The 16,819-nt window shown below is 43.0% G+C and overlaps 2 protein-coding genes across 3 annotated transcripts in view; one reads left to right on the forward strand and one right to left on the reverse strand.

Annotated features, from left to right (window-relative positions):
* PHF21B (PHD finger protein 21B) overlaps positions 1–9,871 on the forward strand; it is a 164,850-nt gene extending 154,979 nt beyond the window's left edge. For both annotated transcript variants that reach the window (XM_050914930.1, XM_050914931.1), the window contains 5 exons: positions 3,537–3,559; positions 4,941–5,099; positions 6,135–6,210; positions 7,174–7,277; positions 9,647–9,871. In XM_050914930.1, the coding sequence (XP_050770887.1) occupies positions 3,537–3,559; positions 4,941–5,099; positions 6,135–6,210; positions 7,174–7,277; positions 9,647–9,871 (587 nt within the window). The remainder of the gene's footprint in view (positions 1–3,536; positions 3,560–4,940; positions 5,100–6,134; positions 6,211–7,173; positions 7,278–9,646) is intronic.
* Positions 1–16,819, reverse strand: part of NUP50 (nucleoporin 50) — a 398,016-nt gene that overhangs the window by 306,145 nt on the left and 75,052 nt on the right. The gene's annotated exons all lie outside the window — the stretch shown is intronic.

Below are 16,819 nucleotides of genomic sequence, written 5' to 3' on the forward strand. Positions count from 1 at the left end.
GCTAGGGTACCATAAGGCATTACTTTGTGTAAGGTCCCTGCACTTTTTAGTGTGCAGTGAAAATAGATAGTTTTCCTGCAAAAACAATTGAAGGATAAGGTCAAAACTGTGCAGAAATGGATCCAAAGTCTCTGCAATCAGTGGAAAATCTGATCTCTAGTATTGTAAGCACCATGCAGTGAGAGGACTGATTGAAGAAAGCAGTGTTGCCAACCCCAAGTGCTTAAAAATATATATTGAAAAATTGAGATTTAAAAAATAATTACTATTCTGGGCTTTTCATTTGCCTTTTTTCATCATTTTTAAGAAACTGCTGTCCATCCTCAAGGGCTGGAAATTTACCACACCTTTGGCTTTAAAAACGACGGCTGAAAACCACACAATTTTTCTGACTCCAAGAACTGGAGCCATAAATCTAGATTTGATGACCTGGAAGATGCCTTCCAATCTTTATTTATAAGAACTTCAGATGCTGAAAATTTCATGGTAAAAGCCTTGAGAATGAACAACTCAGAGGAGCCATTTGGGCATGATGATGATTAGCTCATGTGAAGAAGCCCATTCCAGGAAAAACGTGCAACATATAGAGAAGGCAAAGAGTTGGGAGGTGGGACATGAAACACGGAGAACACTGAGTACAGTTTAATTCTTCAGACGAGGCCCATGTAGGATTTTAAGAGCGAGAGCGAGAAGCTTGAGTTGCATTTCAGAAGAGGAGAGAAAGCCAGTAAAGAAATGTGATTATGTCCTTGCCCTCGTGTTGCCTTTATAACTTGCCTCTACTGTGGTGCATTAGAGGTAAGGGAAGACAGGCCTTTTTCGAAGCCAAACATTATTTCAGTATTAGGAGCATTTACAGGGGTAATTTCAATTAAGACATGAAGTTTTGACAGTTTTGCAGTGTTTGCTTGATATCCCTGTCAAGTGTCATATTTAGTGCTTGGGATTCACCTTTCTGGCCCTGCCTTGAATTCCTGCACCACAGGATCACCAACTGAAATGCAGCGGTGCTTCTCTCTACCTTCAAAACTTCACGTGCTAGATGCAGACAATTGGCCTACTTACCATATGCCTCTAATGCATAGGGTCTCAGAGGACAAGAGAAGTTATTACACGGTAAACAGCTATGATGACATGCCTCTTAGCAGGAGCCCCTGCTCATGTGAGCCCCAGTGGAAAGAACATTATTCCTGGCTTAGTTTTATCTTCAAAATTAAAATTATAATTTATTATTTGTCTTACCATAGCACTTGTTTTTCCCATGTAAACACATGGGAAAAAACAGGAGAGAATGGCAACGTTAGCAAGCTGTGCTCCTAGCCCCTCAGTGGATTTCATTTAAGTTAGGGTTTCATATCTCTGACCTTCTTTTCGCCACGTGTTTCCCATTTTATTTGCAAGGAAGTAGGCAAGTGACAGAGCTGCAGTGATGCAGCTGTCTCAGAGCCGCTCGGAAATCAGCACTCTCTCCTTAATTGTTAATTCCTCTTCGAGTCCCGTATCTTTGTTTTTTCCAGCATCCAGAATCTGTGCTGGGATTCTGCATATTCTGACAGTTTTAAGCTGGACTTCTTTATAGCGGGACTCCCCACCTCTGTAGGGGTTTGTTAGCTACGTGCACCAGGCGCCATTGTGCTCGGTGCTGTGCAAGCTCTGAACTGAAGACAGACACTGTCCCAGGCAGCTTGGCATTGCGGTGATGTAGTTGTCCACCTTCAGTGCAGAGCTGACTGCCCCTTCTCTTATAAAACGCTCCTTTAAAAAAATTGTCTTCAGTTTAATTTTTCAGCAACTAGAAGGCAGAAGTGGATTCTTTTAATGGAATATTTTAAACATATTTTAAAATGTTTAAAACTTTATAGTAAAAGTGATCTGAAAAGAGAAATAAACAAACTAAAAAAATCCCTATGAAGTACAGGAAACAACTGTCATTTCCAGAAATGCAGAAGAGAACAATTCTTGTAAATTTTGAGCAAAATGTCAATTAATCAGGATTCATTTATCTGAAAATGTCTTACCTGAAATGAGGTCACATCCCCTGACATGTATCACTTGTAGAAAAGACTCTTCAATTATCAAGCCTCTGTTTATCTGAATAACATTTATATCCCCTGAATAATCATGGTGTCATATCGCAGTGGATCTCTGTGTGTGTATTTGTGTATATGAAGTGACATCTACAGATTTTATAAGTCTGTGATTATTTATGGAACTCATTGGCAAAGGATGCTACAATTGTTGGGAAAAGTAGACAAATTTATGGAAGAAAAAATCTATCTAAGACTGTTAAATATGAAAATGAAGATGCAAGCTGCAGGTTAGGGAAGCCCATAAACTACTAGTGTCTGGAAGGATACTTCTGGAGTAGAAAAATTTACTCTGTGCTTGCCCTGTTCTTGCACTTTGTGCCTGAGTGACAGCACTGGATGCTGTTAGCAAAGGACCCTGGGCTTTATAGCCTTTCGTCTTACTTAGGTGAAGCTGTTCCTTCATTCTTATGTTCGTCTTTCTACACGTGTGTGAGGTCTGAATGTGTCTGCATCTTCACGTGTATGCATACATCAGTGTGTAACAGCAGGAAGCAGCTCCCAGGTTGGTCTGTATACGAGGGATCCTACTGGGGCAGCTATGTTCCCATTGTGATCAGAGAGGGAGCTGAAGGTCAGAAGGACAGAAATATCAGTTTGGTTGTCTCCACTTTAATCCAGAGAAAGGCCTCTCCATCAGCTGTTTGTCACTGGGACAGTGTGCACCAACCTCTTACAAATCAGCAGCAAAAATTACAACCCACTGTGCGGTTTCCATAAAGCTGTTAAAATTTTCTGGCTTTTTATTTTTGGACCAAAGTGTGATGAATTTCACAAATATTTTTATGAAAGGCTTGGCCTGCTTTCCAGTGAGCTCTGATGGTTCTCGTTCTTATCAGGCTGTGAATGCAATCACTACAGACTCGGTTCATCAAAAGGACAAAAAATCTTGGCGTTTTGGGTGGCAGTAGTTTGATGATAAAGAGGATGATAACATAAAGCTCACTCCCACAAGTAGCTGACCATTTTGGCCATGAATCAGCTGAACATTTAAACATGTGTCTAACCGTAAGTCAGTGGCACCAATTTCATACTCCAAGTTAAGCGCCTGTTTAAGTGCCTTGCTGGTTCAGGGCCAGACTATTCATCACCCAGCAGGCTGAAGTCCTTAAGAAAGACTTTTTGACTACTGGCATGTGGAGAGGAGCTCCGCGTAAAAATTTCTGAAAATTTGAAATAGAATGTGCTTCTCATACTATGACATTTTAGCATCAGACCTCTGGACATGGGATTCCTGTAAATGTACATGTACTTACATGTAAAGTTTTAAATCTCAAATGCTAATTCCACTGCTTGCTGTTGCATTCTTTCTGCCCATGTTAATTTTGGCAATGTCCTGATCTCCTGTGTCACAGCTTGACTAAAATTACTCCCATAGCTGAGAACTAGCATTCACTGCAGCGATGTATTTCCCACTAATCTGTTCTCTGCCCTTCTTTCATATGCTAGCAAATGAGGATCCATTCTGGAAGGTATGTGTAGCAAAATTTGTGTATTACCAGTGTCTTTCTCATCACCGTGCTTGCTTCTGATTATTGCAGTTTCTGTCAAGGTACAAAACTGCAGTATTCTCTTTGCCTTTCAAACTGCTTGTATGAAACATTTCCCACTTAACTAAATCTTTGAGCCCCTAAGTTAGAATTTCAAAGAGATGAACTCTTGGGCTTTCGTATGCGAGGCTTGAGTTTAATCCCTTTGTAGAATCCACTGATTGAGAAATTGCTAGTCCAGATTTGTGGTTTTAATGAAAATTTTAAGAAAAATGAGTAACCATTCTAGTTTGTATAGATTAAATCTCTTTACATTTAGGTTAAAATTAAGACTTTTTGAGCAGGTAATTTCTAAAGAGTAATATTTTGGAGAGCGATTTTTTGACAGGACTGAGTTAGAATTCAAGATATAAGCCTGACTAAAACTATCATAAAACATTATAATTAATATCCCTAAACATGAAAATATGCTTTTGGAATTATCAAAGGTACAAAATTATTATGCTCCTTCCTGGAAAAGCACTGGGAAAATTTAGGTTTTTTATAATGATTCACAAGCCATGAGAGTTTCAAAATCAGTATCTCCTTTATTAAAATGCACTTAATTATACAAAGAGTAATTAACGTTGCCACCAGATTAGCATAGCAATTTACTACATGACATTGTAACTTTGTTGATGAGTCTTAGTTCATTTTATATATTGCTTCAGACAAAGTACTAATCAGTCTTGTTGGAGAAAGGTTGTCAGAGCAAGTCTGAACAATTAGTGCCAGGGAGAACAGAGGGACAGAGGAGCCCTCTAGAGGAGTTCGCAAAAGAGGGTGCATAGCAAAAGGTTGCACTCGAGCCTACTGTTTTCCTAGCTGCTCTTTGAGGCAATGGGCATAAAACATGGAACTGTGCTTTTTCCCCAGAAACTTTTTCTTGCTTGCTTCCTTCTGCTTTGGACTCGAAGGACAAGTGATCCACATATTGACTTTGACCCACGCTTCAGAATAGAGCTGTGCATGGTGATACATGCATTGGAGTGACACATTATCAAAACGAAGTGAAATAATTCCTACGTCACAAGCTGGCTATATTAGTCGGCTCCCTCCTGTGTTTGATTAGTTGGGTTTTATTTTGCTATCTGTTTCAATTTATGGAACTTGCTTCTGGCTCGTTTGTTTTTTTGTTTGTTTGTATTTGTTGCTATCATACACCATTATTTCTGTCGTCTTCTACAGTGGCCAGGGTCCTTCTGACAATTAGATTTTGTGTTTGAATGAGCCTGTCTGCTGCAGTAGAGGCTTTGAATGCTGTATAGAGAGAAGTTCTCAATGGATTGACTTTACCCAAGCCATCCTTCTTCTTCTCTTGCAGAATGAGATCCACCATGATGAACACTGCACTGCTTGCAAGCGTGGCGTTAACTTGCAGCCCTGTGGCACGTGTCCCAGAGCATATCACCTCAACTGCTTGGACCCGCCCCTCAAAACTGCCCCCAAGGGGGTTTGGGTCTGTCCAAAGTGCCAACAGAAGGTAAGCTACATGGAGTGTAGCACACCAAGAAAAGAAAATGGGACAAACCTCGGATTTGTCTACCACTAAACTAATCTCACCTATGGTCACGGCTTAGAGGACTACATTAGCTAAAGTAATACTGAGAGGCTTTTAGTACAGTTTGCAGCATTTGTTTCTGGTATTTTCACCGTCCTTAGAAGGTCACCAGTTAGAACATACGCTGAGTGCCTTAGCTTCCCTGTAATCGCATCTGCTGAGATTTGTCCTTTTAAAATGTCTCTTCATTTCCTTTGTTTCCCTTCTTTACAATAAAGCCACCAGCATGTAGCGTTGCCAGACAAGTAACGTAAATCTTACAGATGAAGGAGACGGTGTCAGAAGGAGACACTGTTCACCAGTGGATCTGAAAGCTGTGAGGAGAACACTTCCTTTTCTTTAAATCATGTTTATTACACTCAACTATTGATCATAGTCATGTCAGAAATGCTAATTTGTCTAGTTGCTGTGAATAATGCTGATTGCATGAACAGGAAAACAATTACTAAAACAGTACAGTGTCACTAAATTGTAGAGTGGAGGTTTAGATTTTGTGCCGTAGAGTTCTTTGTGTTTGGCATTGAGATCACTGTTATGTTCCTTTGAAAATGTCAAGGGAAAGTTCTAGTATGCAGTTGCAGAGAGCAGGATTAGATCCGCGCAGTCATGTTCTCATATGGACCTGCAACTTCTCCCATGCTGAGTAGACAACACTCCTGACAGTGTGGAGATCTGCTTGTCAGGGGCTGAAGAATGTCTTCTGGCCACAGCAACAAGAAACAGAGGATTTGTAGCCCCCGTTTAGCACTGTTTGGTAGTGCCGTTTATAGTGATGTGTACAGGAGTAAGCCCCAATGGAGACAGCTACTCAAATTATTCTCTCATTACTTTTCAGCTTGTGAATTCTGAGACAAGGACCCTAGATCTGGTCCTGCAGAGCTGTGAGGCTGGAGGAAGAAAAACATTAATGTGTGTCTTTGTGGAGCCCTAACTTTTTATTGTTTCCTGGGCTTACAGGTGTTAAAGAAAGATGACAATGTGCCATGGACTGGAACTCTGGCTATTGTTCACTCCTATGTTACTCATAAAACAGGTAGGGATTAACACAGCTATTGACAAGGGATTCCTTGCTGGTGATGGGCGATGCCATTTGAGTCCTTCATAGCACTAATATCAAAGTAGTGTTGTAATGCTACCAGGTATGATGGCATTATTAAGCAAAGGGACGTAAGGGGCTGTGACTGGGAACAGCAGGTCACTTTCTCTCCGCTTCCCCTCGGTCTGCTCCTTTGCTATTTTCTCTCTTTAAGGAAGCTGAGATTGATGTCTCAGGAATTTCACTCTGTGGAGGAGGCTATTATCAAAGTGGGGCCTTCCTGAGAACAGGGCTGAACACGGGATTTTGAGGCAGAATCGTATCCGGCTGGGAGGCAGAGAGACACAGTCAGGCTAGGCAGAGCCTACCCTGTTATTGGGTATGTAGCACGATGCCCGACTAGTGTCTCAGATACTACAGCAATATCAGCTCCTAATTGCTTCAGTATTATTTGGTAGCGCAATCATGAGTATCAGATGTTGTATGATATCTGTGCATTGACCATTACTCTTTTTTAGTTCCCTGTTGCAGTCTTACAGTGGGCTGTTTGGGGCATTAGATCATATTTGAAAGGAGCTTTGCAGAGGTCTGGTACTGTTATGATTGTGCTTTTCAGCCAGGGTCGCTAACTATTGCCATTCCAGGTGGCTGACCTGTTCTTAAATACCTTCCATCTCTTTCTTGGAGACCTCCAGGACCACATGTGGTCCAAGGATTAATTTTAATTCACCTCAAAGGTGCACTACAGCTTTTGGGTTGTCCTGTGTGCTAGCCGTTGACGTAGACACACGCATGCAAGCAGAAACTCCAGATTCATTTGGCTGTACCTGCTGACAAAAGGCTAATGAGACCTGAAACTCACTATTCAAAATACATGCTTCTGCTTTCTGTTGTCAGGCGCGCAGTTCTGCCGTATGTCCTTTTCTTAACTTCTGCATCCTTAATCTTATTGTTCCGCAGTCAAAGAAGAAGAGAAGCGAAAGTTATTAAAGAGAAGCAGTGAGTTGAAGAGTGAGCATAGACAGTTAGAAGAAAAAGATCGACTTCTCAACAATGCAGTGAAGGTAGGACACCTGACTGGGGACACAGAGTCTCCTGCAGAGACGTTTATAAAGAATTTATGCCTGAAAAACTGATATTTTGTGGCTAGAAAATGATTTATGCTCCAAAGCTACAGATGTTCAAGTGTGAATGTGTTTCTGAGGAAAAACACGTGGATTTCCTTTATGCACAAAAGCAAGCTGTTTTGGCAGGCTGAGGAGGAGAAATCACCTGAATTCCTGTTGCACACACAAAAAAACCCCAAAATAGCTGTGGCTGCCTTCCTTGTAGTGCCGTACACAGCTCTGATCTACCCAGTGACTTTAAGGCACTTCCATTCTCCAGGTGAAAAGTTTAGTCACAAGTGTGTCCTCCAGTGGTAGCTGCTTGTCCATAAGCTCAAAACTTTTGAGATTAGGTAGAAATAACCATCTTTATTTGTCTCAGGGGCTGAATGTTCTAACAACCTCTCCATGACTGGAAATGGATTCACAATCATTTTCTCCGTGAACTCGTTTCAAAGCTAAATGTTGGCTGGAGATGTCTCCCACACAGGCAATGCTATGAGGACCAGTCCCTGGCAGTAATGAATGGGCTGAGTTCAAAGCCGTTCCTATCCTCCGTGGCTGAAGGAACTTATTTGGGGCTACCTCACCTCAGGCCCACTCTTAAGGGGTAGCTGTTAGCTTGCATGGCAGTCTCAAATATTTGAAACTTCCTTACCCTGGAAAAATCAAAGTGGCAGCTGCAGGAGTAACTGGTCACTACTTGTTTTACCACTGCAGTTATCCAGAGGAGGCATGTTAAAATATTTATCACATTTAAAATAGAGTGGAAGGGAAAGTAATTACTTATTAGAAGACATCACAGTGGGGAATATTCCCTGTACATGTGTATAGCCACCATCAGCACTAATGGAAACACACATATGTATGAGGAAGTGACTCTGGGGTACGGAATATCTTTAGTAGGTAGGAGAGTGCAGTGGGATGAGGTGTTCGGAAAAAGAAAAGCATTTGGGGATGCAGTCAGCTATCAGGTGTATGTCAGAGCTGTCAAAATCAGTAAGATTTCTACCTAAGCAGAATCAGGTTCTTTCAGTGGGCAACACTGTCTTATTTAAATGGTAATATCAGCCAATGATTATATTTATTGGAGATATATCCACTTGAAAGGAGAAAAGTAATTAAAGGTGTTTCAGCACAGAGCAGTTTCATTTCTGACATTTGCCTTAACAGAGATTTATATTAAAGAGAACACTCTCATACACACCACAGGTGGAATAGTATTATTTGGTAAAAACAGAACATGATTTATCCTTCACCTGAGATTTCATCTATCTAAACCAACATCTGAGCAGTTCCCCACAGGTGCTTTTCAAAAAACTTGACTTTCAAGTGAGCATTTCCCGCTTCCCCAGGACTGGAGAATCCCCCCCTACCCCGGGCAGTCTAGACCATAGCCAAAGAGAAGCAATCTGCAGACAAGTAACCAGTTTTGCCAGACGCCTGGGCCCACTGGGAGAAAGAAAACAGGACGTTTCAGATATTAGGGAGGCCACCATCCCCTTCCATCTAGCAGACAGGCTCAGCGTTTTGGTCTGTCACATAGTCCCTCGCAGGCCAGTTGATAGTGTAAAGGATGGGATGTTAGCTGCAGCAGTACGTGGTTGGAGAGGGAAAGGAGAATTACTGATTCTTCCTTATCTCTTCTTGGAGAAGAGGGAGATTTGGGATGCCGTCGTTTGGCTCCTGCTCTCATGCTCCTTTGTCATGTAGGTTTGTATGAAACATTTCAAGTGATTGTGGGGTGCAGTTTGGCCACCCCATAGGAAAAAGGCTTTCTTGTGACTGCGGTGGTATAACAGTAGTGTCTCAGATCAAGTTTTCTGCCAGAAAAATATTGACATCATGTTTAGAGAGATCAACTTATCTTCACAGTACTGACTCCCTAAAATGTGTGGCATGTACAAAATGCACGATGGTGAGGTTTATCCCTTAAGCGCTGATCAATGCCTTTTGGTAAGATTTAGAGACCTCACTGGTGCCTTCGGTACTTTCCAGTAATACAGCTATTACAATCCCGTGCCAGTAATCTCTTTGGAGTGCAGAAGGCATTTCTGCCAGGCTGTCTACAGGATGAGGTCGGAAGCGTCCTCTGAATGCATTTGGACTGGGATGAATATTGTTACCTTAGACAGCTGCTGCAGTGTATGCAGCACTGGTGATTACTCCATTCGTTAAGCTGTGGTTTTGCTATCCCCAAAGGAGAATATACTTCATTTGAGCAGGACGTGCACTCAAGACACAAAAGGATGTTTGGAGAGATGTTTGACACCAATTTGAATGTATTCTCAGTCTTTCCTTCTCTCTCCCCTTCTCTTATTTGACAGAAATGCTTAGAGCTAAAAACCAGCCTGTTGGCCCAGCAGAAAGGGACTCAGTCATCACTGGAACGTCTCAAAACCCTCATTAGACTGATACAAAACGAGCAGATGATTCAGGTTACCATGACGACCACCACCACCTCCTCCCTGCTAACTGTCCCCTGGATCAAACCCTCCCCTGCCTCCGCTGCCATGCACAAAGCCTTGCAGCAATCACAGGGTAACAACTGACAGAGCCGGCTGCGAGAGAGCGAAGGAAGGGGGGAAAAAAACTTTATACACACGCGCAGAGGAGAGATTAAACTGAAACAAAGGAGAGAAGGAACAATCTCAGTTTTGATACGCGTAGAAACTTGCAAACCAATCAGTCCAGTTTGTAGGTCACTGTGGCAGCAGGGTCCCACGGAGCGGGTTGTGCTGCGGTTTTGTATTTGCCGAGACCTTCAGTGCTTATGAGATTTTTTTTGTTATGTTGGCCTTAATGTATTTATGACTGAGGATGAACAGGAAAAAGTATGGCCGATAGGAAGCAGGATATCCTTTTGTGGGGGGCAGACAGGTTTCCAGTTCTGCTTTAAGGGGAAAATTTTCAATGCAAAGAGTTAGTGAGCTAGTAGAGAAGTAGTTGGGCTGAAAGCTATGTGTGGGAGGGAAATCGGTGAGATGATAACCAGAAACTGAACTACTTAGGACTCGACATGGATTCTTATCAGAGGAACAAAGTTGGCCCCGTTGATTCAGGTGACCTGGAGATGGGGCTGTTTTGACCAGAACGGCGTCACAGACACTCACAGAGCCTTCGAAACAAAAGATCGGTTTTTTTCAGTATTATTAGAGTTGAGAATTGCAGATATTTAAATAAAGAAACTGTATGAAGTTAGCGTTTCTAGTAAAATATTGAAGTATTTTCATGCTGATGCTTCTGTATATGCGTTCTGAAGTATTTAAAAAAGTATGACTGTAAAACTCCTTACTTTTTTGCAGGTCCTTTTTACTTATTTTGCTATCGGTGTATTTTTCTCATGGAGTTTTTGTGCAAGATTTAGCATAAACCATAATAGTGGATGTCTTTGGCAGGTTGCGTTTCATTTTTTAAAGAGATTATTTTGGGAGTTTTCTTTTTTGTTAATTTTGGATTTTTTTTTTAAAGAAAAAAAGCAAATAAATATTCTGTTTTTTGTTTCTTGCCAGTACAGATAATATGCCAAAAAGATAACTTTACATTTTTGTACTGCATTTTTATTGTTAAAAATATGTAACGTGATTTTTTTAATTATTATTATTTTTCTTTTTTGCTTGCAGAAATATCTGCTCAAATGGTACAGGAAAAAAAAAAAAACTGCCTCAAGGGGTTGTTTCTCATACTGGATAATATCAAGAGTTCTGGGGGAGGGACAGGCCGTGGAAAATTTAAAGGGTTTGTTGGGGTTTTTTTGGAAACTTGATTCCTTTTTAATGTTTTGTTGGATTTTAGCACATTTGGGAAGCGTTTAGCATTAGCCTGAGAAAATCCCAGTGCGCCTGCTTGTTTCACTAGCTAGTCTTCCTGATACTGCAAGGGTCCGCCTGGCCCCCCCGTAGGCCACAGGCCCCCCCGTCACCCTGCGGCCTGCCCGGGAAGGTAGTGATGGGCACCCCGGTTTTTCTCAACGTCACGCACACACACCAGATGCCATCGTCTCTGTCGTTTATGAGTTCTCCGTCAATTAGCACAACAGGTACTTAAGGAAAGCAAGAAGCCGCCAGAGCATGACACAAGGCTAGTCTCTCACATCAGCATATCACACGGTGCCGAATATCTTTTTTTTTTTTTTAAAGAAAAAAACCACACGAGGGACTGGCTTTTTCCGTCGCCCATCACTAGGCAGCACATGGTCCCTTCAACCATTTTCACAACTCCGGGAGAAACTGTGCAGTACTATACAAATCTATTTTAATACACAACACTCGGTTGAACAAGATTTTTATATTCTTTTATTGATGAACAAAGTGAACTAAGTAAAACACAATTGTTATACATTTGTTATTGTATGCCAATTATGCATTCTAACGTGGCTTGCAATGTAAATGTTTTCAGGTTTAATGATTTTTTTCCTTCTCAGACAAATAAAAAAAAGGAAAAGTGTGGAAGGTTGAATATGTGAAGAATTTCTGAAGAAGTGTCTTGGACTGTTAAAAGTAGTTATTTTGAAAAGGGGACTGTCCAGTGGATAGTGTGCATAGAAAAAAACAAGTGTTTGTCTTAAATATGCCAATGTAGTTTTACTTCTTTATGATGCATTAAACTTGATTGACAATTTAATGGCGTTGTCATCGTCGTGATATCCGCTGCTGAGGGGATGTAGCATGGCCTGCCCAGGGCCTGCTGCTGTGACCCCTTCCCTGGCCAGACTCTGGCTGACAGGGGGAAGTGACTGGTGCCGATTTCTCCACCGCTCTCTTCAATTTTCAGCTTTAAACGATGCCAGAATGACTACAATACTTTCTGCTTTCCTTCTTCGAGGAAGATGGCCTCTTCCTTGAGGCCATTGTGTCTCCCAGGTGGGGGCACCCTCTCCACTCCCTTTCTTGGCTTCCCACCTCTTGGAATAATTTCCCATCCCACTCTTCCCCGGATCTGCACGCAGAGATGTTGGTGGTACCTCAGATCCCTCCCTTTAACTCTTGCATCTCTCGTGGGTTGCATTTTTGATGTTTTCACCAGGATTTAAACACTGCAGTGGGCTTGGCCCAAATTGAGATGAACTGAGTCAGCTCGGGAGCATGCCTAGGGCTCTGAGACAGAAAAAGGTTACCACAGGGTAACGTGTTGCCGCACGTCAGCCAAGCTGTCTGCGCGTGCTCCTTACCTCCTTCGTTGCACATTGTGGGCAGCGTTGCCTTTGCTTACGGCATGTTACTGGAGAGGGACTTGCTGCAGACTGAGGACACGCAGTTGGCTGCAGCAGATCTGCTGGCAGACCCGTGGGCTTTGGTTTCAGACCTGCACTTTCAGGTGCTCTTCAAATGTGTGGTGGGCCCATTTCGTAAAGTTGTTTGTTTATAAATCACTTTGTAAATGTAGTAAAGAATGAGAGAGAGGTCCCTCGCACGAGTTGTCTCATTTCTGGCCAGTGGAAGGGACAGAACTTCCCGATAAAATGAACCAAATGAAAGCAAGACAATGTTACAGCTGCATAAAACCTACCACAGTGGCAAATGCTTATGCAGAGCAGAAGCAGGGTTGGGGTTTTTTTTTGCCAGGGGTAGGGGGAAAGGGTATTTTTTGTTTGGTTGGGGAGGGGGGTTTGCCTTGTCCTCACTTCCTGGCAGTGTCACAGTTCAATTTCGGGCTGTGGTTAGCAGGGGGACCTCAGCACTGCGTCCTTGCTTCCCCTGCAGCTAGGCTGCCCCCTCCCTCTTGGCCTCTGCCATGGGAAGGGCACCCTGATTTTTCCTAACATTGCTTCCAATTTTAGAAGACACCTCTCCCCCAAGCTAGCAAACCCAAAAATCTTATGTGATCATCATCACCATCCTTCTGCCACCACCCTAACCTATAAACTCAGCGCTGTGCTAACAGACAGGAGCCAATTACAGAGCTCTGCGTGTTGCCTTAATAATTAATGCGGTTGCAAGGGAGTGTAGGCTTCCGCTAGCCTTTAATCTTCGATAGTAATTTAAATTAAGGTTTCGGTGGAGATTTGTAGGAGCCACAGTAGCCTCCGTGTTCCTTGCTGCAGCACCGGGCATTGTCTTTGAAAAGAATCGGGAGCCGCGGGGTTCCCAGCCTCCCCTCCCAAGCGAAAGTTATTTTTACAGCTATGCCAGACTTCACAGCTTCAGAGCTCTTTATTTTAACATGACAGACTGTTTTCTGCACATAGGACCTTTTCACATGCCATTAGTTATCATCTCGCAGAGGAGCTGCTCTGCAAATAGCCATTCAAATGAAACGTGTTGTCTCCAAGCCTGTCAGTTTTATATTTGCACCTCTTCAAATGTAATTTCGCCTACTCTTCCTTCTCTCACTGTCTCCCCTTCCTCAGAAATGAGAGGAAAAGGCACGCTTCTGTCTGTTGGGAAGTGACATGGAGGGATGCCAGCCCTTCCCAGCGAGCAGAATGAGGAACGCTGGCACGGCTTGTTTGTGTCGGGATCTCAGATGTTTTCAGGCTTCATACTCTTAGAGGGAGAAGCCACAATGGATCCACTATGCCCTAAAGGCTCAAAAATCAGGAAGCAAAAAGTCAGGACCCCTCATTTTTTTTAATATTTAGTTCATGATCACTGGCAGCAATTTTTGCACTATGGATTTAACGGTAGCATCAGTCCAACTAGCGGCTTCTCTTGTGGTAGACCTCTATGTAAGGATGATGGCACAAACTCTACAACGGCTATATTAAGAGTTTATTCTACATGCCAAGGTACCTATTGCATGCTGGTTTCCTAGCAGTTTGATGGCCTATTAGGAACACTTAAACTTTTAGAAGAGTGCATTATAAACTGATGTGTTCTTTTTGTTCTGTGTTCTGCAGGTCCTCTGTAGTTGAAAAGAGAGACATTACACCGAAATGAGTGGCAACAGCCACATCAGATAAAACTCCACTCACTTTAATCAGGTTTTGCCAACTGCAGCTTATTTTACTTAGAAAATGAAGCCTGGCTTCTGAGATCAATCACTAGCGACTGACTGGTGCAAACAGAAAATGCCAGCTTCCACTTCTGTAAGCCACTTTTAAGTTCACCATGGTGAATATCATTAAAGCAGAAGGGTTTTTTTTCCTCCCTTAAAAAAGCAAACAAAAAATTAAATTGTCATAATAGAAAAAAATACTACAAAGTGTACACAGGCATATAGAGATTCTAGCCAGGGAGAAGAAAAAAAAAAGATGCCACTGCTCTTTGAAGTTGTTGTTTGCATTTGTACTGGCAGATTTCAGATGACTTCTGTGTTGTTTAAATGCAGCAGAAATGCTACACCCCAACCTTTGATTATCATCAGCCTCGCTCATTAAGCAGTTACCACAGAAATTTTAATTCACTTTTGCATTTCATCTTTGCGCTTGAGATGCAGCAATAAATAGCCTTTCCCCTCAATATTCATGCTGGAAACATAGCTGACCGGCAGTCCAGTTGCTGTTGACAAAGCAGTCTTCCAGTTGCTGAGATGTAAACTTTGCCCTGAACACCTCAGTGCTTGTGCTTTGTCCGTTCCGCTTGGCAACGGCACTATTTTGTTGATCATGTGTACTCCTCTCCCCTGCTACGGTTGTGGCTAGACTGCAGAGCAGAAGTGCTCCCGTGATTGCGGCTCTCTATCGCTTGCCGGGGAGGTGGGCCGGCCCGGCGAGCGGGTGGTCTGGCTCACTCATTGCACTCTTGAACTCCCGCACGCTTACCTCCCTCTCAGGGAGCTGAAGGGAAATGTATGAGAGCCCAGGGTGCCAAGCAAGAATCATGGCTAAGGCATTGCCCTGAAGATCAGAGTGATGGTAGGTTCATTATTTTCCATTTGAGGAGGCTTGAAACAATAATTTCATGAGTGAGCCCAATATCTCTTTAAAAATTACATCTCCCCCCCACACACACTCTCCTCATTTTCCGAAGTGGGGAGGTTTGCTGCAGCAGCACAAGGGAGAACAAGACGCGTGCAGCCCCAGGACGGGACTTTGTGTCCCTACACATGGGTGAGCAAAGCTCCAAGCCTGTGAGCGACAGGCGCTGGGCAGCACCAGCAGCAAGCCCTCCTCCCTTGGTAGCCGAGCACAGGCAACTTCTAAGGTATATCAGAGGAGTTAAGAGATCTTTAAAAAAAACCAAACCCCTCTCTCCCCATCATCCAGAGCACCTATTTGTCCCATTGCCAATGTGCTCTACATTATTGAAACCCAGGGTTGTGGTTTAAGCTGTAGCCACTGCAAAAGAAATGGTCGTGACATTGTCGGACGTGGACATGAGCATCCTTCACCCTGATGAGCTTTCATGTCCCTTCACAGCAGCACTTCCCAGTTGTCTTCATCTGCTTCTTGGGGTCACTTCTGCTTTGTTTGGCCATAGAAATATTATTGCTTTGTCTTAGTTAAAAACCCAAGGAGGATTAAGAAGGGGTGGCACTAGAAATAAGTGCACGAAGCAGCAAATTGAGAAAAATGAAATTCTGGTGTGGATATTATGTTATTGTTTAAAGTGCACTTGCATAACTCAGAAAATTTCTAATAGCTTGAAATTGCATCATAAAAAAAATATACGTTGAGCCACTGACTATGATATGTTACATTCTTCTTATCTTCCTTGATTACTTCATGACTGCAAAAAATAAACCAAGTCCCACTCACATAGTTCACTTCATCTGGGGGCGCCACCTGGATCATCGCAGCATCATTTGTGGGTCCCATCCTTAGAGCGTGGAGGAGGTTGACGGTGCATCATTTTTAGCTGCAAACTTGCCGGGGGAAGTTAAGTACCTGGCTTCACTGTGGCTTGGGAGGTTCCTTGTCACCGAATTGAACACCCGATGGGCGACAGCTGCTGCAGCAGGTCCCTGTTGCCAGCTGAAGGCTGGACTCCATGTTTGTGCTGGGCAGTAGCCACCAAAGGGAGAACTGCATTAGGGAACATCAGCATGAGTCTTACCAGCTCAGGAGCTAATCCCTGTGCTATGCCGTGTGATGCTGCTAAGCACTTTTAAGCCATCCCAGTGAGAGCTTTTGCTTACATCGGTATGTTTATACTTTACCTATGATGGCTCCTTTGTTTCATCTGGCTTCTCTTAAGCTCATGGCTAGACAAGGGACCATTTAATGGCTTCCCAGCTGATGCTTTGGATACACATTGGAAAAGCTCCCAACAAGTTTATGTCTCTAGTTGCTTTTTTTTTTTTTTAAAGCTCTACCTCACACATGGCTTTGAATGCTATCCAGGACCTCAATGTAATGCTGACCTTGGGAAGTTCCTGGTTCCCTGGTTTACTTGCCCAGCCCATCCTTCTCCTATGAACTAACACTCCCATCATGCTTTGAAAGAGTAAAATTTGTCTGTCATTAAAGCAGAAGTGTCGAGCCGGGAGGGGAAAGGAGAGCCTGACACGGCCCTTCTTCCTCATGGCCATTGACAGAAGTGGCGGTAGCTCCACCACCATCACCTGTGGGAACAGTTTGCCCTGATATGGATGTTGCCAAGCCCTGTTAGCCATAGCCA

Source organism: Gymnogyps californianus, chromosome 1, assembly GCF_018139145.2.
Source record: "Gymnogyps californianus isolate 813 chromosome 1, ASM1813914v2, whole genome shotgun sequence".
NCBI classification, from domain to species: domain Eukaryota; kingdom Metazoa; phylum Chordata; class Aves; order Accipitriformes; family Cathartidae; genus Gymnogyps; species Gymnogyps californianus.